The sequence below is a fragment of the Patagioenas fasciata genome, chromosome 12 (genome assembly GCF_037038585.1).
Source record: "Patagioenas fasciata isolate bPatFas1 chromosome 12, bPatFas1.hap1, whole genome shotgun sequence".
NCBI classification, from domain to species: domain Eukaryota; kingdom Metazoa; phylum Chordata; class Aves; order Columbiformes; family Columbidae; genus Patagioenas; species Patagioenas fasciata.
In genome coordinates this window covers 21,866,761-21,893,700 of record NC_092531.1, presented here as the reverse complement: position 1 = coordinate 21,893,700, position 26,940 = coordinate 21,866,761, and the positions used below count along the sequence as shown (strand labels likewise).

Genomic DNA, 26,940 nt, shown 5'->3' with positions numbered 1-26,940 from the left:
GTTTCAAGTGAGTGAAACCACAGCCATTCATGTCATATCCAAAGGATCAAGTCTAAGAACACCCAGAGACATTTACTAGCTTGCTAAGTTCAAATGCCAAAGCCCCAGGGGTTTGGTTTTGCAAGCGGAGCTCTCAGCACGCATCTCCACTAGCAGAATACTCCTTCAGCATTTCCATTACACAGCCTAACAGGTTGAGATCTTAAAATCAATAATTTCTTCTGAGCTAAAAACTTGGCAAAAAAAAAAAATCTTTGGTCAGACCAGAAGCAGATTTTCTTTTAGAAATAGATGAAGTTTATATTGGAAAGAAGAAATATTTATAAAAAAACCCCTGCACTATAAAGCGATGGCTTTATCAAGGCCAGATTAGCTTCTGCAGTTATTGGCTCAGAACTCGGAAGGCTCCAAAAGCAACTCTGCTCAGTTCCACAGTGACGAATCTCCACTATACTCCTAGGGTGACCTCCTCCTAAAATGTCCAACAACAGATTTTTGAAAATATTAACTCAAAGGCAGGATGATTTAACTTCCCTCTTAAGATAAGGGGTTGGATCTGTCCCCGTACTTGGGGATATTCCACCAGATTTTAACTGAGTATGAGAAACCTCTGCCACGCAGGGCTATTAGGAAATAATTTTGCCTTAAGTGTAGCCACAGCTCAAGGAGAAGATGCCCAGAACTACGAAATGGTACGATCACAATGAGCACAGACACCCCATTTTCTGTTTGGATTAGGAATCAGGCTAACGTTCCTCCAGTATCAGGACAGCTGTTCTGATGCTGGAAGCTCTGTGCTAGTTTAAGGCAGCCTGGACCAAGATCAATGGGCTTGTCTAATGCCATAACAGATAACTGACGTTTCTCTCCCAGCACAGCCAAGGCCCTGGAAGCATCTCAGGATCATGACACAGAGAATCAGCTACGCTGTGAGATTTTGTGATGCAGAAAAACCCTGTTACAGACTGTACTGTCACAGAGAAAGAAATGTAGCTAGAAACAGGCTACCAAAAAATCTGAATGTGCTTTACAGCAAAAATCAATGGTTATGTTCTTTCACAACCACACAGGCGAGCGTCTGCAGGGGTACGTACTTCACATTAGTGTTGGTGCAGATGATGTATTCAATCTCATCGGAATAAGGATTCTGAAACGTGAAGCTGCTGGTTCTGATCAGCATCCATTCCCGGTTTTTGGTACGAAAACGATACATCACAGAGAGGACCTGACCTTTCAGCTTCACAACCTGCAAAACCATTTGGAAAGGTTAATAAAAGGAGATTGGTATCTGCTGTGCAAGTGAATAGTAAATAGCAGTAACTGGTGTGTTTTAAACTTGAGTTACAGAAACTATGAACACAGCAGGGAGATTCTTAATTTGAAGAGAATAAACAAAATATGATTCATATTTCAAGCTATTTCCTTCAGAATGAAACCCTCACGGTTTGTTGTGCAAAATGCCATTTTCCAGGCTACATATAAGAACAATACAGATTCATGACAACAACCAGGTTGTGCTGTTATCCCAACGGGGAAGATTTAAGGAGGTTTTAATATGGAACACATATTGAGATATCGACAGACACCAAACTGAGGATCTTTTAAATGTTTATCAGTAAACCACAAACCAAACATTGCAGCTGAAACAAAAGCCCACAAGAAGAAACATTTTGAGATTGGCTATCTGATGTTCTGCACAGATACCTAGCTATACAATTCATATATGTGATATACCAAATCCATTTAGGATAATAATTAAGATTTTTATTTTTGGAAACCACATGTAGTTGTTTTTTGGTTTTGTTTGTGTGTTTGTTTTGCCTTTTTCTTCTTTCCACAACACATTCTAAGACCATCTACAATGGCAAAGTGCTAACAAGAAACACTTGCTTCTGTCTTTCAAAACAAGAAAGAGCGAGCCAGCCTTTGAATGGAGAACACCCATAAGTCACTGTCCATTTTAATAGTATTAGTGAAAACATAAAGCAAATACTTTGCTTGGACAGCCTATTCATCTACGACTAAGAATTCAGATGTCTGGCAATATTCAGTTCAAATTCTGTCTTTGGTAGCTTAGGTTTTGTTGAAGTCAATAGTTGGGCATCAAGTGAGAAGAAGCACTATGCTCAAAATAATACCTGCACGCTGGTACTGTAACTGCTTTTTATGTATCGTCTGATAATCTTGGTTTAAGTCAGAAGAAAACGTATATGGTTTCGAGTCACTCAGCTGGCACTTACCTGGGCTATCTGTGCTCACTTTTGATTACCTGTCCACCAAGCTATGCCAGCGGTGCCCCAGGGAAGGAAAGAGAATGCCTACTGCAAATAAATGCCACATCTCGGTGTGGATTCTTAATGCTTATCCACTGGTATTTTTTATTAACTATCTGCAGCCTGCATTGTCTAAAAGTAGAAAACCCAGTATTTACCCTCCATCTTTATCAACAAGCAACTGGATTAGGAAAAATGCTCCAATTCTGTTTTTGTTTTCTAAAGGTCTGCATTTCAAAGTGATCGACTGGATACTGGATTAAATGGAAAGAATGCAAATAGAAGACACAAAAAGCCTTAGCGATGCCCAGGGAAGTTCAAAATAATACTGAGCTAAATGCCTATTTTTTTTTTTTAAAGAGAAAAAAAGCCAAGCTTTTGTAGTTTGAGTTTGGTGAGTAACATTCTTTTATCAGCAATTTTCTACCACCACACCCAGGGTAAAAAAACACAGTGCTTGTGTAAAAGTGTCCAATCTGAATAGCATCCTACTGGATATCACATAGCTGGATTCTGGATCCTTTGATACCAAACTCTATTTGTTGATCTTGGCCTTGAGACTATCTTATTCTGGACTGGTTTTCCCACCCTGATGAATGAATTTATCTTCCCAAGGAAGTCAAAGCTTTGGGATGGATATTGGCAATAGACCAAAAACTGCAAAACCCTCCCTCCCTCCTCTGTTACGCACCAACCTGGTTCTGATACTGTCAGCAAATTAGAAATGTCGAGTTTTCAGAGAGTTTTAGAAAAAAAATTATTTTATTGGAAACCACGGTTACCTTTTAAATGAAAATATTTCTGAGGCCCAACTAACAATAATAAAACAAACCGCAGTGGTCTATTGTCCTAACGTCTGAATTAAGCAAACACTAATTCTGTAATAATATATAAAGCATAGAGATTGCTAGTGGGAAAATCCTGAACTGTCTAAAAACAGTGCACGCAAACAGTGCAAAAAATGTCAAAGTTAATGTTTAACCTTTACTTTCTTACATTCTTTGCAAATAAAAACCACCTGGTGCATAGCTCAACTGTTTGCTTCAGTCTTTTATTACTTGCCTGAAATAACAGCCCAAATCACATCGCTACTGTACCGAACAAAAATATACTGAAAGAGGAATTGCCTACTAAAGAAACAGCGCAATATTTTCATAGATTTGACACAGGTCGAGTGAGCAGAAGCTTTCACTTCTGATTACATTTTTTCCTGCAGTCTTTTTGCGCAACCTTAAGCAAATCATGTAGGTCCCTGATCCAGCAAATCATTTATGCACTCGCTTCACAGTGAGCAGTGACAGCGAAGCCCACAGCAGCTGAGCCTGAGGACACCAGCATCTCGCTGTCGGCGAGCACAGCGAGGACCAAGTCATTAGCTGGAATGTTAGTTAGTCAGCCCTTCTGAGCCTCAGGCCATCACTGTAGAGATGGATGTTTGATGTGTTGTTATCCAGCAGCTCTCTGGATAAGTTATTGGAATCAATTATTTGGGTGTTTGTGATAAACAGCGGATGTGTTCTCGCTGCTGTTCCTGTGCCACTGGTGTGACCAGGCAGAATTCAGGGAGCTGAACCAGCTGAAAGCCAGCCCCATGCAAAAGTGATTAGTTCCTTAGCTCTCCCACCCAGCACGTCCATCTGTGCCAGTGTCAGGGTGGGGAGGAGGTCAGGGAGGACAAAAGCGGGAACAGGACCTGACTCCTGGTGACATGTTACCATCAGGTAGGTTCACCTGCAGCATCACAGCCTCAGCCACAGTGGGGCAGAGAAGATGACTGGGAGTGGTGACTTCTTCCAAGCACCTGGCTCTTCACAGGCTTCTGCCAGTGAATCAACATCTTGAATTTAAAAGGTCTTTAGCTGCTGTTTGAACTCAGTCCGTTCAAGGGACACAGGTGTGGATGCAGAGCGCTCACACAGCCTTTTCTGCCAGCTCAGCAGAGGGGTGGTAGTCTCCACTTGAGGGAAGGGCTGGGGAGAAATAGCTCAGGAGTACTGATACCTTACACTATCTCAAATGCTTCTTTAGAAACCAAAACCTCCGTTTCGCAGTCTGTTCCATGGTAGCAGAACAGCATTTAGCTGTTTTCCCCCAGAGAGGCTTTTCCAGCTCCATTTTTGCATGCCATGCCTGAATAAATAGTTGGCTATACAAATGATTTTAGAAGTCACATCATATCCATGTAACACAGCTGAAAATACATCTCAGCATCCAATGCAAGATGGGTCAAGAAAACTTGGCTGAGCTATAGGCGGTTGCCAGAAAATCTGGAACCAGTTAGATCATCTGAACCTCAGTAATGGGTTAAACATGCTATACCACGCTTTCTAGTGCGGTCGGGAAGGTGCTGAAAAGACCAGCAACCAGCAGAAGGTTTGGGGAAAGTACTTTTACTCTATGTCCCAGATTAATCTGAAATAAAAAGCTCTACAGCAGAATAAATGCCTTTGATACAGCTGATGTAAATATGGCCCCCTATAAAAACTAATCCAGATCAGTAACTCTTTCTGTATGTTGTATTTCTTTTGCCTACATTTCAATTCCTAATAGGGAGAAGGGCCAAATTCTCTATTGATGTAAAATGGTGTAACTCCATTAAAGTATGAAGCATGTTATCTATGCTAGCAGAGAATTTAGGCCATAAACGATCCAACATTACAGAGCATAACTGCTTTCAAATCACCAAACCACCTTGGAACGTAAATGTGCAGTGAACACTCATTTAATTTTCTGTAAAAAGAAAACAAAACGTATAACTAGGTGACTTATTTTTGAAAATGCAGACAACACATACTGCAGTTTAAACGGCCATTGATGCAGTTTAACTGATTACTGATCAACAAATTGTTTTGTATCTTGCCCCTTCTCCTGCATAACAGAAAAAAACCCCTTGAAATGTAAAATAAAAGCTACTTCTCTGAACAAAATAGTAACAAAAGTACTAAAGAAATTGTGGAAGAAAAGGAGGACACAGCACCTGTTGGAAACTCTCTCTCAAATGGCTTTGATCTTCAGGATGGCAGAACTCTAAAATATCTTTCCCCAGAAGATCCTAGAATAAAACACAAAGCTGTGTGAAAACTCAAACCACAACACAAACCCCTGTGCAGATCTGCAAGTAATCCTTGCAGACATTAGATCTCCTACCCTCGATGGACTACTCAGTTAATCAGGGATGAATCATACAAACGAGGTTTGTAGGCATCATGTCCCAATCTATATTTGTACCGCTGCGCAGATATTTACAAACAAACTTTCAAGTGATTTTTGAATAGCTGCAAAAAAGTGTCTTGAAAAGACTGACATTCTTTAGTACAGCACATTTTATGGCACTAATTTTTGTAAAAACAGTTATTATAAAACTACCTGAAATCAAAATAAACAGGAAAAACAAATGGGCAATAAATTATTTTTGCCTCTAAAGTGCAAGTGTTGAGAGTTATCTGAGGAAAAGTTGTGGTAGTCAGGAGTTCATTTACTGTTCTACCCAGTTCTGTGAGTAGTCCCCTATTCAGAGGAGCAGATGTAAGCCTAAAGGAAAACAGATGCCATAAAAGACGTTTGTTTACTGTTCAATAGATTGGCAGAAGTACAGATTTACAGGACTAAAATCCTCTTCAAGCACCGTTAACTTCCTATCACAGAAACGTCTTCACTGGGAAGCTATGCAAGGTTTAAAGCATCTTGCTGTTAGAATTCTAATTGGATGAAAAGCTATAAAAAGATGTTGTACATAACAAAGGGGAAAACTGCACATTTTACAGAGGTGCGGACAGCAAAAAAGTGAACAGCATTTAGTGCATGACATACGTATTATCAGCTACAAATATTTCACGTTTTGCTGCTTTTGTCTTTAACGTGCAAATGGAGTTCTCCTCGTTATCTCTAACCAGTCTCCGCACTTACAGCGACTCACTGACCTGGGGCTGGTACCCAATGACACTGATGCACCTTGGGTCCACAAAGGTGATGACTCCATCAGAATTGTGCCTAGACAAGAACTCCGTGGGGACCGACATGCCGTTCATGTCCATGCACACTGGAGAGCTGGTTACCTACGACCAATGAAGTCCACAACTTTTAGTCCACAGAACGGTCACCTTAAGTAAAACTTCATTATGTAGCTAAAGCACATAACCTGTTGGCAGTGCTAACTACCAAAGGAAGTCATAACGACAGCACAGATAAATGACACAAAACAGCCTTTAGTCCTAGTTTGCAGGGCAAATATCTCACCCCATGGCACCTACCAAGGCTTAGCAGCACAGCAAGCAAACAAATACATCAGAAGTTCCCAAGAAGGAGGGATGTAGCAAGGATATAAGTAGAGCTAGATTCATCTCACTTTCTGGCACCACATTAAAATTAGGCATCTTAGTTCCTACCTTTGTCAACCAAGATACTTGCAGAGGATGATTCAGTCCACCCATTTTAGCACAGGAAGGTCAATCTCTACAAGAGGCCAACTCATTATCTCTAGATATATCCAACAGGACCAGCTCAGACTAAACACTCAACTTCCAGGTGAGATGAACCCCACCTGAAACACCCAGAGAACCTGAACGAAGGTCTTCAGAGGCTGAGGCAGATTATATTAAACCAGCAAGTGGCTGCTCATAATGCAGAAACACAGTTCACCTATAAAGGCTCCTCAAATCTGATCAGAGAGAATGATATTTTTCCAGCTCTCTGCCTGAAACCCGGGCAGTCAGGTCACTTCCAATCCATTCATTCCTATTGGGGCTATAAATGAGACCACTGTTTTTCTTACAACTTCCAGAGCTATCTCTGCTGCCAAGGTCCCAATACAAAAAGAGCAAAATCTCTTCTTTTTTTTTCCCGTGTTAAAGCAGATTAGACAGCATAACTGTATGCAAAATTCACTGTATGCAAGCTTTCATTCTGCTGTGACAGAACAGAGTTTTTAATTTGTGCCACTTGACTTCTTTGTGATTGAGCCTACCCACAGAGCCTCCCTCACATACACCGCTGCCCCTTCTAACGTAACGCGTTTTGACGTTCTGCATGCTAACAATGTGATTTGCTTGGGAATCGTCTTTCTCTGGCAGCTGTAACATATGAATCCCTGTAATTTCCCTCTATCCTTTAATGAAATATATTACGCTCAATTATAAAAGCATGATTAACCTAAAACACATCACGCAATGCAGTTTTGTAGCTCTGCCATCACAACAGGGTCATACTCAGCAGAAGTGCTAATGCAGTGAAGTGCAGGCTGTTCTCCTCAGAGGAGATGGGTTTGGCACCTATGCCCCAACGAAAGGGTCATGCTACCTTCTCAGAAAAAGTGACGCCATCCTAGCAGATGGCAACAAGTGCAGGGCAAGAGGAGATCACGCAGGAGGCTCAAACCCATGGCAGAATTCCCAGACTGGGAAGACAAAACCCAGCCTCCCTGCTGCAGTGAAGGAGATTCACTGGACTGCTCAAGCTCCCACTCAGAACTCTCATCAGCAATGGACAAAGAAAGAAAATGTAACACACCCATTGCAAACGTCTGGACAAAAAGAAAACAAGATTTTATTCTTGCAGCTCCTTTGGCTGACATCACATCTGAATCACAATACCATACACATGGAGAATAAAGTTGTTATTTGTGAAGTGCCACTTGACTGCCCTTATCTTTACCATTTTCAGGGTAACTCCTGCAATCACCGTTTTTCATGTAGTTGATTATGCAGAGAGAGACAACGAATGGAAGAATGGCAGGGAGTGTATCACTGTGTCAGGAGCCACTTCAACCTGCCATCTGCAGCACCTGCACTCCCACCTTTCTCACTACCTCAAATATCCCAGCCCTACGCATCCCAGAGACCGCAGGTCTGCACGTGCTCCTGCTCCAGAAGCACCTTTGCTGCTGCCGTTGGGTTAAATACGCACATGGACCAAAATCATATTTTCATTTCACTCTGTTGAAATGTTCTAAACCTGTCACTGGCTGCACACCAACATCAAGGCACTTCATACGTTGGAGGCATATTCAAAGTTACAGTCTAGCACCAGAACTTTGTGCAAATCCTTTACAACTAAAGCACAAGACTGGTTATGAGTTCAGAAGTAGTTTGTTTATATAAGGAAAGACTGGCATTACCTGAAGCCTTCCTATTGCCACGAGGCAATATTTACTACCTTGTCCCACATCAGTGTCTTCTTCTGGTATAGTCATTCCTAGAATAAACAATAACAAATACTGTTATAATCAGGAAATTGGGATGAACAGAGATGCTGCTGACCTGGTTCTATAGTATTCTAGATGCTCCACATCATACAAAATAACCTTATTGCCTTCTCTAGGATTCGGGCATTACCTCTGGCTTCAGATCAGACGATCTTTCTCAGTTGTGCTGATCTTACATACCTCACATGCATATACAGTACCCACGGCAGCAATTTTGGCTGCTGTAGACAAAACAGACACGAATATTCCATTATACACCGAGATGGACGATAACATTCCCGTGAGTACTGCTCCGCAGCATGTTACTGGAACCATGTGGTCACTTCATATGTTCAGTGAGTGCAGACATGTTCAGTTTTCTTTGTGAATAATATACCATAATGAGCCTTATAAACAAGGCATATCCCAGATTTTTCATTAACTTCATGCTCACATTTAACAGCCGGTTCTAGTTTTTTCTATAATGGACTAAATCTGGGTCATTACGCTGAAAGACTAAAAAAATCCGGATGCTTTGCTAAACGGTGCCTGTATCAGTTGTGTAACAGGAGTAACTACTACAAACACAGGAATAATTTCAAAACATACATGTGTACTGTTTTCCATCTCGGTGTTTCACAAGCAGGAATGTTCAGATTAGCTCTGTTTACTTGCTGGTTGTCTAAGCCTTTAGCTAAGGCTATTTCCCAACTCCAATTTTGAGATACCGGTTTCCTACAAAGCACTTGAAAAAACATCTTCCAAGAGTGACGCTGCTGACTTATTTTAATTGATTTGTCAACTCTTTCACAAGGCTTTTCAAGGAATTCGGTCACAACAAGCAGTGAATCATTTAAGAGGCACTTTAAAGCATTAACGACATTTTTGCAAAGCAGTTACCAATTATAAAACAGCAGCCACTTTATTCTTGAAATTTACGACTCCCAATGAACGTCAATCTTTGGACTGTGCAAAGGACGACGGCATACAACTTTCTTAAATTATGACCCCGAAAAATGGCTATAAATGCTGCTGGTTGACCTGAAGTATTCTCTGGAGGAAGTTATTTTGTATCAAAATAACTGAATCTTATCTGACAATCAGTTTCTAAGTATCACTCTCTACAGGTATTTTTCAGTTCCCATTGAGCTACATCATAAAATAAAATATATAAAGTATGAACGAAAAAACCCCATATTTTTATATAATATATTCAAATGTTATTTGCAATGGAATTCACAATTTCGGTGGCTTAACTTCATTTGCAGCCCCCGACAGATAACTAGGATTTTACCGGGGATCTCAAGAGCTTTACAAAGGAGGAACATTAGTGTCCCTTCTAACAAGTGGCAAATTGAGATGCAGTACAAAAATACAACGTCACATACTAAGAGATGGGCGGAAACCCCTTGACTTCTACTCAATGATCAAATTTGGCCCTAAATAACTCCTTAGCTTCTAAACCTATGTGATATCCCTCAACAAAAGCTGGAAATACTCCTCTGAAATGTTTCCTTAGAAGCTGTACGAGAAGATCGAGGTGGCAGCGCGTGACCTTAAGATTACATTTAAAAAAATCAGTCATTAAACACTAAAGTTAAAAATAACATTGGAAGAAATTGTCACGTTATCTTTCAACTAAACATTATTTTGTGCTTCTGATAAAGGTTCCTCTGTGGGTTACTAGGGACCCAATCTTTCACTCGAGATCCTTCACTGTATGTAGAATGCCCTTGAAATGAAGACAACCTGCATTTACCCCCTGTAAAACTGTTCTGCACTGCCTGCAGTTTGTCAGTTTATCCTTCAAGCAGTTAAATGACAGAACATCATTCTGATTTTACACTCACCACTATTCCAGACTCTTTTCTGTTACACACCAGGCAAACTACAAACAAGAGCCCCCATGCAAATAAATCCCATGCTCTGAGGTACCAGCACAGCGTGAAGAGCAAAAACCACTCACACGAAACTACAGTTAAGAGACTGATATTACAGAAGTATTTTGTTTTCCTTCCTTGCTGTTTCTACGCACACAGTTATTTCTTCAATACAACACCTGGTAATTAGCTAACGACAGCTCCAATAGGCAAAGGAACTGAATTCGGCTGCCTCTTGGGAACAAAAGAGAAAGAAAACTACCCTGAAAAAGCAGCAGCAAAACATATATGCTCAAAATTGTGTCCACTTTAGATAAACTTTGGCAGATGCATGGCTGCTATCTGCTCACACACAAACTAAACGTCGACTCCTCCACATGAGCAATCCTAATTTTAAATAGGTAGAAAAAGGTTAACTGAGAGTTCTGCGCAGTTTGCAGGGGTTGGTAACTGGAATCCAGCAGTTTCACATCACAAAGAGGTGACTGAAGGTGTGAACCGAGAGCACGACAAATTAAATGATGCAGCAGTTTAAGATGGAGCACGAGGACGCTGACCCTGTTGCAAAAGACACGTAGCAATGTAGAGAGGCAACCACAGGAGGAAACAAAGCACCAGATGAACGGAATAGTTGACCTGACCCTTTGGCTGGAAGACGGCAGCAAGGACTGCAGCCCTTCGGGAGAGGGATGAGGAGCCTCTCGCTCCTGAACTTCACAACCTACAAGTCCAACTTTTAGCTGAAAGAGCACACATTGTAAAAGCCGGTGCCTGAAGCGATCCCGGTGACATTCAGACAGCTCAGTACGGGTGGTCGGATTTCAAAGATGGTGAGTGACTCCAGGTCCTACCAACTTCAGAGGACTTTCTGGTGGATGCCTGGTACAGGGGCCTAAGTGCCGTTTTAAGGAAATAACTCTAGGCATTCTAGTTGGATAACCTTAACCAAAAGGTCCCTTTAACATGGAGTTTTCCATTTGAGAAGGACAAATTTCAAGTATTTTCCCTTGACTTCAAAAGCTTTTTCAATCGTTTCCTTAGCGCCACAGTGTATTGCAAACAACAGCAGAGATATTCTACTGGATGGCTTCCACTTCGCACAATCTTTTTTCTGCAGCTTTCAACAAGGTTTTCCATTTTAGGCACTTGGTCCATGCTTGCTACTGCCCAAATAAACTCAAAGCAACATAAACAATCTCCAAAATTAAACCTAGCTAAGCAACACCATTTTTTATGTCACTCTGTTGGCAATGGAGCCTGTTGTTCCAATTTTCACTTTTTTTTTTTCCCCAAGATGGATTACATTTGTTCTGTGTAACACACTGGAAAACGTATTAGCTGGGTTATACCACAAGACACCCTATGAATAAAAAGCAACCTGCCTAGAATTAATCAATACATGATTTGCTAACCCTTCCCTAAAAGTGCCTAGAGTAAAAATATGCCAAAATGATTGTCTGCTTGGGTAGGTCTATTACTGACAGCATTCCATAGAGTGAAATTGCTTGCTTTACTCTCTTGCTGATGGCTACCAAGTTTCACACAGAATCACGGAATGTCAGGGATTGGAAGGGACCTGGAAAGCTCCTCCAGTGCAATCCCCCCATGGAGCAGGAACACCCAGCTGAGGTTCCACAGGAAGGTGTCCAGGCGGGTTTGAATGTCTGCAGAGAAGGAGACTCCACAACCCCCCTGGGCAGCCTGGGCCAGGCTCTGCCACCCTCACTGAGAAGTTTCTTCTCAAATTGAAGTGGAACCTCTTGTGTTTCAGTTTGAACCCATTACCCCTTGTCCTATCATTGGTTGTCACCGAGAAGAGCCTGGCTCCATCCTCCTGACACTCACCCTTTGTATATCTGTAAACATGAATGAGGTCCCCCCTCAGTCTCCTCCAGCTCCAGAGCCCCAGCTCCCTCAGCCTTTCCTCACACGGGAGATGCTCCACTCCCTTCAGCATCTTGGTGGCTGCGCTGGACTCTCTCCAGCAGTTCCCTGTCCTTCTGGAACTGAGGGGCCACAACTGGACACAACATTCCAGGTGTGGTCTCACCAGGGCAGAGCAGAGGGGCAGGAGAATCTCCCTGACCTACTGACCACCCCCCTTCTAACCCACCCCAGGTACCATTGGCCTTCCTGGCCATAGCTGTGGGTGAGCTTCTATATGAGATGCCTCGGCAGAAAGCTTTACTTTTGCTTTGGCATACTTCCTATTAAAAATACTCCATTACAGACGGGTAAATAAAGATGTGTGTAAACTTCTTAGAAATGGTTTGTCCAGCCCTTAACATAGTGCAATGCTGCTCCTTAACATCACTAAGTACCATCAGTATCTCCAAAAGAAGTTGTAAAAGCCTCCAGGAAAGCAGCCATTAAACTGTTCTTTAGGAGGTATCAACAAAATAAACATACATCAGATATTCACATTCTTTCTGCGTAAATCTGAGAGAGGCTTTATTTCTCAGCACCAAATATATGCTCCTCTTGAATAACAAATATAGTGCTACGCTTGTTCAAGTTAATATCAACAATTTGCAAAGCTAAGCCTGCAAGTGAGCATCACAAATAGAATGCTGTGCCGTTAGAGGTTATATTTAATTTCCAAGTGTCCTTTATGCCAGCAAACCGTTTCCCACAGAGTAACGGCATGTGTTTGTGTGGACATGAGGAATGTTTCAGTTTTCCTGAGGAGCTTCCAGTTGGCTCCAACAACAAAACAGCTTCATTTTCTGCCTTCTTGCTCTATCCTTCTGCCCCATATTTCCTGCAAGACGCAGAGCAATATTAGATTTGTGGTTTTACTTCACTACACTCAAAACCAAATGATTTATGAGTTTTTTGAAGGATGTAAGTGAAGTGTCCAGTGGTCAGTAGCAATGCCAATTAACGCCTATCTCCATCAGAACCATTTCTGATCGTTACACGCCTGTGCATGGAACTGCACTGGGTGACTTTCTCTCCCATGCACAACAATGGAAAAAGGCTTTCACACAAAAAAGGTTCCAGATGTTTACAGCATAACAAGGAAAAATCTCATGAAAAATCCCAACAAAAACTAAATTCTTTTTTTTTCTTCTTTTTTAAAAAATGACAGCACTGCAAAGAATATTCAAGCAACTATTTTGTTTTGTATTGGAAGAGGGAGTACTTCGCACAAACGTCCAGATTCTGGCCAAAACTTTAAAATAACCTAACAGCTTTGGCATGCTGTGGTTAAGACGTTACCGTAAGTCTGACTTGGAAGATTAAAATGTTTCTTTTTTAAGATAAAAAAAACTAAGGAGAAAAAAAAAAATATTTCAACATTATTTAACATTATTCTGGGACTTTTTATTTGATGTTTTCGAAATAAGTATCTATCTAAGCCTTTTCTTTACCACGTGTTTTTCTGCAGGTTCTGGCTTTGATTTACAGAAAACTACCAACACCCTGACAGACTCTATCTTCTCTCTCCACCAAATATTTTCCATCAATTGTTATGGCATGAAAAAAAAACCCGAACACCCTATGAGGAAAATATCATATGGACCAAGAAAGATTCATTTGCTTCCAGGAACAAGATGCTCAGAGGGGAGGAAAGTAAAAAAAAGCAAATGCTTCTTAAGTTGAAAACTGAATGATCAGGAGAAGATCAGATTTACTCAGTTCTGTGAGTGGTTATGAACCTGAAGCCTCGTCTGGGCTTAGGATCACAAGTTCTTCCAGCTTCGCTGGGAACAAGGGGACAAACAAAGACTGGAATTGGTGCTCAGCCAGTTTCAAACAAGGGTCTTCTTACTTCATTCAAAATAATCCAACACTACACTGTCTTCCTTTAATCGAGCATACAATGTAACTGGGTGGAACATTGACCTCGGAATACCAGACTCCTTTATCCTTTGACTTCTACACAAAGTTTACCCCAATTACTCCAGGCCAACACATAATTTACGGGGATATAAGCGTGTAGGTATCATATGCCAGGTTTTGCATTTGAGCTTAGTTTTACCCTTCTTTTGCAGGTGCACAGGAGGAAAATGAATGGACCACTAACAAACAAAGCCTGAATGGAGGGTTAGGTGTGATGCTTCCTGTCTTTTCTGTCCCATTTCTCAGTGAAAAAGGGGCTAAAGACAGTCTGACAGTAAGTGAGCCTTGATGCTCCACAGAAGGGAAAAGCTAGGTTAGATGTGCCAAAGTGTTTTCATGCCCACCACACACCTCAGCCATAGGAGACCTTAAAATACGCCAGCTGTCCGTAGCTCGTTTGTTTCAGCTCTTTAAAGCACTCGAATCACTTAAGAGATTCAGCACAGATTACTCACAGCAGCAGCACTGTCAAACCTGATAGTTTATGACACTAATAATTATCACAGAGCAGATCTTGTCTTGATATTTCTGTATCAATAGTGATCGTTATACTCAGTGTGGGACTAAGAAAATTCACACATTGGCCACAGACACTGCAATACAACCCAGAAAGAGAAAATACCAGGTGCTAAACAAATAAGATTAAGTACAGATTAAGTGCATTTGCTAAATATATTTTAGTTCGTTTATGGAACTATGTTTTATGTGTTGCATATTAGGTGCGTAATGCTCACACCACATTGCATGCTCTGAAATAAAAGGATATAGAGCTTATATCAGAGTGATCACTTGGCAATTGGAAAATAAATGAAAATGATCCTATCCATCCTGAATTTTTAAACAGCTGTGTCTTAGCACATTCCCAAGAATCCAGAGACAATGCAAAGGCCAGGGGCTTGCTACTCTCTAACTGATTTGAACAAAAGTAATTTTATTACAGGGTAGAAAAGTCTTGGCAAATCCAATTACTGCTGCAGTTATTTAATTTGCTTTGCAGATTATGGTTGAATTACCACTGGAAATAAGAACAAATGCAGTGATGTTGTCACTTATTTACCCAAACATTATTGGGGACCAATTCAGCCCCTGGCTAATCCCATTCAACTCTGAAAAGTCTATGGATATGTAACAACCACAAATGCCAAGTGGGCAAGACTGGGAGGGCAAATAAACACTCAAGAAAGAAGCCCCAATTCAGTACTATGTGCCCTGAAAAAGGCGCTCAAGCATGACTATGATGAGTAACAATTTGGACGGTAACATAAAAAAACACTGAAATTCCACATAAGGCTGTCAAAATCAAAAACATCCCTTAGGATTGTGCTATAGTTTGGAGGCATTAACATTGTGGAGGAGCATTGGGATATCATACAGGAGCACCATGTGATTTTGAGAAGTGGAGTAATACAAATGGGAAGAAATTCAACATTACTAAATGCATAAGCATGCACTTGGGGACTAATAACGGTCATAAATTACAGCAACAGAAATGGGATGCAACTTTGTATTACTAATTGGAAGACCACACAATTAAAAGCTATTTTTGCTATGAACTGGAGTATCTTGAGTTGACAACTGAGAAAAAGTCAGGTTGGTATATGTACCTGGTGATTTAGGATGCCAGCAGGATGCACCATACAGAAGAGAAGTCTGCTGTATCATGTACTGCCAGTCAAGATAGGAAATATCATTTTCATTACACATCACTACAATCTCATCTGGAACAAGAGTGTATAGTGCCAGTGACCCACATTTTGAAAAGCTGAGAGAAAATACGAACACGTGCAGAGAAGAGACACAAGGGTAAAGAATAGAATGCATTGTGAGAACAGAGGTGTGAAGAAGTGGGATGGTTTCACTGCACATAGTCAAGGCTGAGAGGACTTGTTCTCCTTCTGGAAACACATCAGAGCACTGGAGAGAGACAGAGACCCAAGGCAGGAAAACTCCCGCTTGATCTTCAGTGAAACATATTCCAAGAATACACTGGCATAAACTTCCCAATGAGAACCGGAAATTAAAGAGGTTGTTAAGCACGGGAAAGCAGTGAGGTTTTGGAAGAGCTGGAGAGAGGGTAAAACAGATCACTAATATAAAGTGGAACTTAATGTGACACTTGGCAACTGGGCACTCAAAGATCCAGAAGATCCTTTTCATCCCATGCTCCTGCTCTGCAGTGCCTGCTCCTGTCCCACGCTGCTGACGTTGTGACCTGCGCTGACACGAGTCCACGCAATTCACAGCTCTGCATCAGCAACATACATCCCTGAAGGGTCAGGTCTCTTTAAACGTCCCAGAACATGCAGCAAGCCTTTCATTCAAGCTAAGAAAGCAAGCTTGTTTGACTGGTATCTTCCTGAAGAGACGCCCCGTATATCAAAGCTGTATTCAATTCTGTTTGGAATTACCAACATGCAAGTTAATCTCTTTGTGGAAGAAAACTACAAAAAACACCCTTTCATTTTCATACTTCCATACTTTCATTTACACTCAGTGTGCTCTCACTCTTTGGAGACAGATGTTAAACTGAAATATTTTGCCTCCTACAGCACACTGAAGTATATGAAATCCTATCAGCAACAAGAGGGGAGGTTTTCCTCTTCTTCCAAAACTGCAATTCAGTAGGACACCAACAAGAAGTTCATATCCGCGCGCTGGTGTCTGCAACCCATTGCACAGACCTGGTGCAAACCGCCTCTTAGCATTCATAATCCCTGGACAAATGTGATTTATGCTTGTGGTATACGACCGCAAAAGGGCAGGGCAACTCGTGGTTTGATTCGCGCCAGCAGGCGCTGTCACATCGCAAAGTCTCTTCAACTACTGCAAGCGCCAAGGTCAACCAGCCCAGTTCATGAGGGTGTCTGGATGAGCTCCACTGTCTCCTCCTTGGATTTTTCAAAGGTAAATATTCCCATATGTAATACTGAGGTTGCTAAATGTTTTTCTCTGTAGTTCAAAGCAATATGCCAAGACCTGTTTGCCAGAAAAACAGCCTGAAAACAGAATTTATCACAAACACTCAACAGTCTCCACTAACACCACCACTCTGAAGACCTACACGCCTAAACTGAAATTATACATTTTTATACATAGATACTTACCACTCAATATTTAAATAGGAAAGCACTAGTTGGTGTTTTCTAGAGGTGCAAATGCTTTGTGTTTACCTTCCTAAAATCAGGCCATTTTTGTTGGTTTATCAGATTGCAAATTTAGGTTGCTGGAATTCTGCATTACTGGCAATCCCAACAGCATTCTGTGCCAATGAAAATGAGAAGGGTTTCACATGGCAGAACGGAGAGGCCATGAGTAACAACAGCCGATTTCGTGCCATCAAAAGCTTCTCAAGACGAGACTGAATTGGTGACCCCACTAAAATTCAGCCTGGTTTTGTACCAGTAAAGGAACCTGAGCCTGGTTTTCAACTGTTTTGTGGGCATCACCTCCAGGGAGACAGATACACACCTGCTGGTGGCCAAGCCTTGATATAGCCAGTGCAATGGACAACAGCGTACTGCGCTTCGCCTTCTTTTACTGGGCCAAGGCCATTCCTAAATGAAAAGGAAACACAAAAATACCATGTAGACTGAGATGCAGAATAGCTTTATGCTTTTAAACCACGACTACTAAAGATTTACTGATTTTCGTGAATTAAGTTAGAAACAACCAACTGCCAACCTAGAATTCTGCACAATGTCAGCTCCATTACAAAGCTATTCAAGCCATACCTGATTTCCATAATACTTCTCTGTTAAAGATATTATAGCTTATTTCAGAGACAGAGCTGGTTAAGACAAAGAAGCTGAGTGACTTGCTCAGGGCTTGCAAAAAGATGCAGTGACTCTGCCACAGCTGAATTTAGTGGTGAGTTCTTGTCTCCTGAGACCCAGTGCTGTACTTAGGCTGTGCTAATGCAGATGTTTGTCCAGGTAGTTCTCCTGGATTGAGCATTAGCCTGGTGGAAAATGAGAGTGCTTATGGCAACTAACTGTCGCAGTACATTAAGTAATGGTACCTGTATCTTTTTCTCATGGTGGTTATTCTGTTCAGAGGTAAATGATCCAGAGGAGCATTTCCACACCTGAAAGTAAATTAATATTTGAAAGGGCTCAAAAATGAATATAAATACCCAAGAGAAAAATGCATTTTAAGACGTATATTAGTATATATAAGCAGACAATTACGGATATTTATTTCTGACAGAAAGTCGCAAATTCATGTTAGTAGACACTTAACTGTTTGCAAGAACAGACTATTTACTCCATCAAGTTAATTTATTTAACACTTGTTCATGTATGTTTTGTGATATTTCTAACTATGTCTAACTGTATATTTTAACAATCCCTTTGAAACTAAGTAAATAAGGGTAAAACCAGTTCATTTTCAATGGAAAAAAAAAAAAAAAAGAAAAATAACAATGAAATAAGTAATCATAATCACAAAGAAAGTTCACAGTATTTGAGGCTCATTCTTCCCACAAGGTTTTTTTCAATTCTTCTTTTTTTTTAATACCAATCACTGCCAAGGAGAAGGAATGAACAATTAAAGTAAGAGTTAGAATTACAAAAACAACGGGGCTACTGGCATGTACAGAATTACTCTTATGCACTGGAGTTTACAGAATGAATCAGGGTGCTAGGAAATAACTGCAATCTCAAAAGTTGTTTTAAAAGCTGAGGAACAACTGTAAACAGCACAAAGGAGCCTTCCTCGCATGACCACTAAGTGCAGCTTGGAGGAAAAGAAAGCAAAGTTGCAAGTGTCTCTCTGCCAGGCTGTGTTTCTTTCCCCTCGGTTAAAGGGAGAAAAGGAGCTATGGCTTTGAAGTCTGATTTTGCAGCTATGAGATATATAAACCCCTCACAAAGGCACCCAGAGCCATACATCCAGCTTCCTCACAACTGGAAGAATTCCACCACATATCTGCAGTACAGGGATCTGTTTTGATGTGTCAAATATTCTGCTTTGCTGGTTTCACTCCATAACAAATTCTGCATCATCTGTTTTCAACACATATATTAGATATAGGCTGCAGATGCAACTATGTACTTTCCCCTCCTAACCACACAGAGAGAAATTTATTGCAATAGCAGCAGGCATTTCATCCCGTTAGCCCCAGTCAGACCCACTGGGCAGGCAGATCTCTTTAAAGAAGCCCAAGCAATGCAGGAGAAGTTGGGAGATTGCAAAATAAAACCCCTCTAACAATTACTCATTTATCTAGCACCAACCGGCTGACATTTGGTTAATTCATACCAGGCTTAGGTTAATTCCTACATGGCTGGCAAGTTTGCAACTGAATTCCTGTTTGTCTTCAAGATTCTTTTAATATTATTGGTTTTCTGAAAAAATACACAGAATTGGGCTTTCATTACACTTGCGAAAGCTTTGTTCCCAAAGCATTGATTTGAATAATTTGACTAGAAGAGACAATGGCTTACATTCCAGGGGTGAAGCTGTCATGAAGTTCTCTGGGGAAAGCATCCTACACCCCACACTGATAAAAATAACCGCAACACACAAATGAGGTGCTCTTCTGTCATTAATCATTAAGGAAGACAGGTTTCGATTTTACTTGAGTTCAAAAAGCAAGCGTTCTGGAAACTCTTAATGGGAGTGTGTCATTCCAGCTTAGTTTTTTAAGCAAGGTCAAATGTATGAAGTCTAATCTAAGATGTACTGTAACTACCACAGGAATACCAGGTAAACACGTACCTCATCCTGCAAATGAAAGAGCGCCTTGATCCCATGCACATTCTCATTGAGGACTGCTGACCCTCCTTCTTCACTGTCCCGGTCTTCAAGTCCAGGATTCGTCCTAGAAAAGCCATGGAGAGCAACTGATGTTCAGTACATAAATTTAATTCAATCTACTACAAACTAAGCTGACAATAAGTTCGCAAGCTAAATGCCATTAACCCAGCTAGGGGAAAAAAAATACCAACAAAGAATCTTGATCCTGGTTCTCACATCAGCTATGTGCTGGCTTAACTCATGATTTCAGCAAAGCTGACTCTGAGTCATACCAGTGATGGCTCTTTTCTTGCTTGGCCAAAGACCAGCTTCCAAGGCAGGGTCAAACGTCCGGAGGCAGAGAAGACAATGACAGCAAGCATAGCTTTTTGACTTGATCTTCTTGTTCCACTTTTTACCAGAACTGCGGATAAAGCAACACGCATCATTCCCCTGAGAGCTGCTTTTCTTTCCCTGTGCTCTCATATCTGTCCAAAATGCTCTCACCATATCACCACCTCACATATTCAGAGCTGCAGCGATGGTGAGGAACACATAAGACCAAGCTTTTCTTCTTTATGAGATACAGGATATGTCACAACAGCACCTGTGGTAGGGCCTTTTCATAGTTGGTAAAATACTGACACGTCGGCATATTTTTAAAGTTCATTTTCAGCTGGATCAGCGAGATAACTTGACTCACCACATAACAATGTGAGTCTGTGCAAGGTCCACGGCTGGACCGTGCTGAGCAGCCTAAGCTGACTAGAAACCTCAGAATCAAACCCCGTAGACACAGCGCTGAAAAGCGATGGCAGCAACCAAGTCACCTCAAGACAGGACAGCTGACACTCTTACAGTACTTTGGGGCAGATCTTTATTAAAAACCAAAGGTAGCAAGGCAATAACAAATTAATCTTTCCATTCTCCTGAGACAAAACAGAGGCAGTGATTGCTGCAATAGGTTCAGGTCAGTGATGGTAGGGTACAGGGTATCACCTAGAATCCTGTTGTGCATCACCAAAGAACTAACAGAAGGGATCTACAGCCCAACTGCTAACAGATGACTATAAAATCTTACACATCAGTAACAAAGACGAGAAATGAATCGCTGGCCCAGATCCACAATGCTTCAGGTCTGGATGCAGCCACAAAAGTGTCAGTGGGCAAGAGAAATGCAGTGGAGCAGCTGCTGGACAACGAAATGACAGCGATCAGTGCTGGTGACACACGGCCATGAGCAATCCCACATGTTTAAGGTGGGTGCCTTTCAACAACTGAAACTACATAAGCCTAAGTCTTTACTGTGGTATAACTAGTCAAGTTTACAGCAACACAAGATACCATACTCTGTCTGTACTAAGTTGAAGAAATCATGCAGAATATATTCAAACTCTCCCTCACCAGATTCACTTTAAAGTCTCTGTCCAAAATTAAAGTTCTGAAACAACCCAACTGCCAAACGTTAATTTCAGAATTACTGTAACTGAAAATACCTCCACCCATGAATGGGAATAAACCCACTACAAAACAGTGTAAATATTAGTATTTTAAGTAAGGAACTAGGCAGCAGCATTTTATTCTTAAGGTATACTCAAGGAAACTACTTCTGGAGGAAAGCCATCCTTGTTGACAGCAGGTTAGATGTCATTTGGTGTATCTTCAAGGTGCATCTCAGATAGTTAAGAAGTTAGCAAGCCTGGGAACAATCCCTAAACATGCTTCAATTCAAAGCACTGAGCTATGTATTAGTATTGATGTATGATTCAAATGTGAGCTGGGAAGAAAGCGCATACCGTATTTCCCAGCTCGGTTACGCTGGCCCTGTGCTGTAGGATGGATCTGAGGTTCAAACACACTCCCCGTCCCTGCATCACAGAGCCCATCTCTCTGTCTCAATTTCTATAGCCAAAGCCACAGGCTATTTACACATCCCTTCAACCAATTACACAATTTAGAGAAATAAAATATCATTAGGCAGGAGGCAAACTGACTCTCAAACAAAGGCAATACATGACAACGTAAATTAAGACATAATATATGTGCAGGACCCAATGGCTGTCCAAATAAGCACGCAAGCCAAATCAAACCACTAAAAGCATTTTCCTTTTGCATACGATAACTTTGTCATGCACATAAACAAAACAAGAGTTCTTTTCTGTGCACATTTTTTTTTCCATTCCAATAGAAATTCTTGAAGTGACACTAATAATCAAAAAGCAGTGACAGTAAACCTAACTCAGACAGCTAACAAACTTCTCAGCTTTTATCATCCAAGAGCATCTATAAAAATAAATATGCTTCACAATTACGTGGCTGCTAAGGCTAAAATTGCTGACACGTGTTCCTTTGGCATGGCTGGAAGCCCCAACAATAAAAGTCATAGTTTTTAAATTTAGCTTTTTGTTTGGCAATGTCTTAGAAATATGTACCAGATAACAAATAGCAGTCTAAATTTTGCCCTGACTTACAAAATCACTGCAGGGGGTATGTGGTGCTATGAGTCAGAGAAATGTTTAGTACACAGACATTACAACAAACCTCTCAGCAGCTTGTTCCAATAGTCCATTCTGCGTGTGTTAACCTTGTAGAGCTCTAACAATACAGTGCAGAATTCGATAAAGAGCAAGCAGTTTGTGTGTCATATTTTGTTAGAAGCTTATGATCAAAATATATTAAAAGGGGGAAGAATTAGAAGTGAACACGTTAAGGACAAAGCTTTCTCTTTAGCTCAAACAAGCCTGTCAGCGCACTCCCTGGGATAAGAGGGATCTCCTAAGACACGGCATACCAGGGCTCACATCTCTGTTAGAGCTTTTAAGTTAATAATATCAGTGTCACCAGTATGTGGAGCGTATCTGGGAGAGCAAACTGGGAAACAACTCTCTGGGAGGTTGTATGTGAGCTTTCTCTGGAGAGCTCTCCTGGTTAATGATGGCAAGCCTGATACAGCATTATTGCTTTTTATTTTCACGCTAACTGCTCGAAAAGCCATCTGCATCTCTAGATCGAGACTGATAGTGTTCAGTTTTTACCATATAATTCTAATGAACCCCGGAGAGATGGGAAATGGTGAAGTCAGGACAAGCTGGAGTTGTGCCACAGCATTTGTCATGACTTCTTATTGCTGTGACCACCTGCAACTGCGACAATACAATGTCACCTGGTCTCAAGACAAGTCGCAGCTGTTTCTCCCCAGGCTCCTCGCCTGACTCCGAGAAGGGGACGTACAAACACAGCTCCGCTTCTGCCAGCGTGGAACTGCAAAATCGTCCTCTACCTGCTTTAATATCAACTACAGTTCGCTGCAGCTGCTCGTGTGATGGACCTTGGCAGGTCCCACATCGCAGTCAAGCAAACTGGTATAAATCTCAACTCAGCGTCGTACAGACAGCTCAATTCAAGGGGGTGGCATGCTTTGATGACAGCTGTCACAGAACCATGACATATTCATACCTCAGTGTGTTCCTGCATCTTTTACACTAGTGCTGCTACCTCGGTGACAAACGCTTATTTAGGTTTTTCCACAGGAAATAGATGCAAAGTACATCTGATATAAAAGTTGGCAATTATATTATCATTAGTAAGAAATATTCTAGGATGCTCTGAGAGCTTCTGCTAACTGAATAGCATGTGCATTTTGTTAATTTCTTCTTCCAGTTTCTTCAGAAGAACAGTTTTAACAATCCAGTGCCACCACCAGCTGGATGCCTTAATGAGCTTCCCCATAAATCGGTAATTGCATGTCGTTCGTTTTCATATTAAACTTTTCTCCTCTTCAGCTCCAGACACAACCCACAGATACAGCAAGTGCACAACGTGTCTCCATCACACTGGTGTGTTATTACCATTTACAGCAGCTGCACAACTCAGAGGAAACCAGAGTTCAGTTTACTCTGCTGCAAAAGAGAAAGCAAATAAATGAACAAAATGCTTGTTAAAACCAGCACATGCTTCCCTCCTCTTGGTCTGGGTATAATTGACAATTTGTTGAAATCCAGCCCCGATGGTCCCCATTCAGAAGCCAGTATTGCTTAAACCTGAAGTAAACCAGTTGTCCTCTGGGCAGGAATCCACCACGCAACCCCGGAACCTGATGTGAGCCGTCATTACAGAAAAAGGCTGTCAGAGGGGACCACAGAGGTGAGGACAATGTGCAAGATATTCATTATTTGAGTAAAATTAGAGGAGCCACATAAAGCTCTTCCCACTGGAGAGATTAGTTAGTAACAGATTCAGGTACTGAGGATACATGGCAGAAATATCCCCTTTCTGTTACGCTGCAGCGTGTTTTCAAAGATGCTCTATGTTCTCATAATGATCAAGGGGAAAAATGTCCATATTGGCACCAATATGTCCCTTGTGTGTGCAAACAGTGAACAGCCTATGCATGAACCTTCCCCTTTTGGATCTCCAGTTGCTACTGTGAATGTTCAAATACCTTCCCTGTGCTTGCAATGTTTGAGATGAACCTAAGCCAAGGATTGGTCTGTGCCTGCTGAAGTTCATGGGCTTTCAAATCTGGGAGTTTGGCTCAAATCCATCTTTACACAATAGCACCAGCCTGCTAGAAAATGTGTTCCTCCATGTAAAAGCACTGCATGCTAAGGTTTATAGCCTGGTAATGATACACAGTCTGTTGTTTGTTATGTTTTTGCAGTTGGTTTTTGTTTGTTTGTTTATTTTTGGCGGTTTTAAAACTCCATAAGGTTCGACACCTAATTCTACCACAAATGCCTTCTCTGCTGGATTTCCAGTTCCTAAGAACCCTACAGTCTCTTATTTGAAAGAAGGGTTGCTACACGAGGCCGCTCTGCAAAAATTTCAGTGCAAGTTGAAATGGACCTCTCTAAAAACAATCCTACAGTTTTCACATCCTCTTTTGCAACAAAACTCTACCGCCCGTTTACAAAGATCAGGAGAAATTTGTTTTGGCCTCATGCACACAAAAATACTCCTGGCAAAGTACATTATACAGTTTTCCATTTCCCTTGAACTCATCGGTAGATGGACTGCTCTCTTTCACGGAATCTTGGACCTAATAAGGAAACAGGATGAATTAATATATGGAGTCTCACCTTGCCCTCAGTACCTTCAGCAAGCTTGGTGCTGTAGTCGATAGTGTCTTATCTTAAAAAGAACAAGTTAGAGATTTCATAATTATTCTCAGCCACTGGATTGTCTATGTATTTCTTTCCAGGCAAAATAAAATAGAGGATAAACTAAGTTTGGCTTGGACAAGATAACAAAAGATGACTTTGTGCTCATCAAAAATACTCCACAGGCTACTCAGGGAAGACAAACAGGACACAGGAATAGTGCACCTAAAAATCCTCACGAAAACGAAAAACATCTTTATCTCACTATAAAAATGGAAAAAAGCGAGACAGTATGCAGGAAAGCAAAAGGAAATAATAATAGAAAAATAATAATTAAGTAATGGTCAAGGTTCTGATGCTTCTGGACACAGTTCCAAATATAAGCTGACCCTCAAACTGAAGGGTCAGAGAACAAAGGACTTCTTCTGTGGTGATGTTCTCTATGAGTACGTTAAGTCTTCAGAAAGATGCATTACGAATACATAAACAAACTGTCTTCAATAAGATTAAATAGCCTAAATTTGACCAATTTATATGAAATTAATCTTGATAAACTCACGACAGAGCAAACCAATTATTCTGCATTAATTCACCAATTAAAAGAAAATTTAAAAACTTTAAAAATTTATATCCTTACAATTGCAAGGAATAAAATTGTCTCATGTTTAATGCAGCTCAGCAAGTGATTTAAGCCCTATTAATTTTAATAAGCATACATCTACCCTGTGGATCCCAATATAAAAAAACCTACAGGTGATCTAAAACCACATCAGCAATCAAAACTGAAATGCAAAAATGCAAACACAGTATTTGAAGGCTCTCTTTCCAGGAATTCACGTTGACACAAACCAGAAGCAGCTCGCAATATACAAATAAAACAATATACACATTAAAAAACAAATCATCAAACAGCCCACACCAGCCATGGTCACATAGTTCTTCTTTCAACACTCTGGGTTTGATTATTTACATAAAGGTAACGTTCACAAAAGCACAGACATACCTACCATGTCCATACACAGTCCCACTCCTGAAAGGCCAAGTCCCTGCTCTATAAATGACAAAATATCTGCTGTAGGGTTGGTGAGACCGAGAGCAACTTCCATAGCACAGAAATGCACTGCTGGCCATCTCAGTGTCCTCTAGAAACACAGCGTCCCTTCAGCATCACAACACCAGAGACAGGAACGATGTGAACACACCACACGATACGATCCTGACAAAGCTGCACTCACAAAAAAGTGTCTCTCTGATCTCTCACTGAGGGAAGGCAAACACATGAGCAATAAGAAGAGTGTGACACTCAAAACAGAGTTGGACTTAACACCATCCTAACTTCAAATTACAAACTAAGGGCCGAACCACGTGAGTGGGCCCAGTTAACACTGTGCACCCCAAACCAGCACTGATTTTCCAGCATGTTTTTCACTCACATCAGAGGTTACAGCGCAGCTCCCACAGGCAACGCTGCTAACCTGTTGTTTATTTTAACACCACTACTTCATCTTTGCTGGGTCTTTTAAATCTATGACAAAGAGACGTGATAAAATTTAAAACACACCGAGAGGCCATGAAGAATACACAGTTCTAGAAAGTATGAGCCTGATGAGGTTGCTTTTACAAAACAGATTTGCTAACTCGTGATGCTTAACTCATTCATCAAACCCCTTCTTGCCCACAAACAACCCAACGTGCAGACACCGGACTCCTGACACACCAGAGGCTGCATCACCGTGTGGGACCACTGCCATGCCCACAGAGATGCAGATGGGATCCTAATAGGTAGCAGGCTTTTCTCTTTCATACTGTGGATTAATGCTGTACATATAGTTTAAATTCACATGTGGAAAGGGTCTGTTCTCCAGGTCCTGCCCCACTGCACACACCGCTGCATTACAAGCATCGCTAATACATGATCAGCAAATATA

The 26,940-nt window shown here is 41.1% G+C and overlaps 1 protein-coding gene across 5 annotated transcripts in view; it reads right to left on the bottom strand.

The window, feature by feature from the left end:
• The window catches only part of ARNT2 (aryl hydrocarbon receptor nuclear translocator 2), a 101,132-nt gene that overhangs the window by 24,303 nt on the left and 49,889 nt on the right, over positions 1–26,940 (bottom strand). For all 5 annotated transcript variants that reach the window (XM_065847170.2, XM_071814037.1, XM_065847174.2 and 2 more), the window contains 7 exons: positions 19,896–19,998; positions 18,196–18,261; positions 17,646–17,731; positions 8,386–8,462; positions 6,194–6,328; positions 5,251–5,325; positions 1,095–1,246 (listed from right to left, as the gene is read on the bottom strand). In XM_065847170.2, the coding sequence (XP_065703242.2) occupies positions 1,095–1,246; positions 5,251–5,325; positions 6,194–6,328; positions 8,386–8,462; positions 17,646–17,731; positions 18,196–18,261; positions 19,896–19,998 (694 nt within the window). The remainder of the gene's footprint in view (positions 1–1,094; positions 1,247–5,250; positions 5,326–6,193; positions 6,329–8,385; positions 8,463–17,645; positions 17,732–18,195; positions 18,262–19,895; positions 19,999–26,940) is intronic.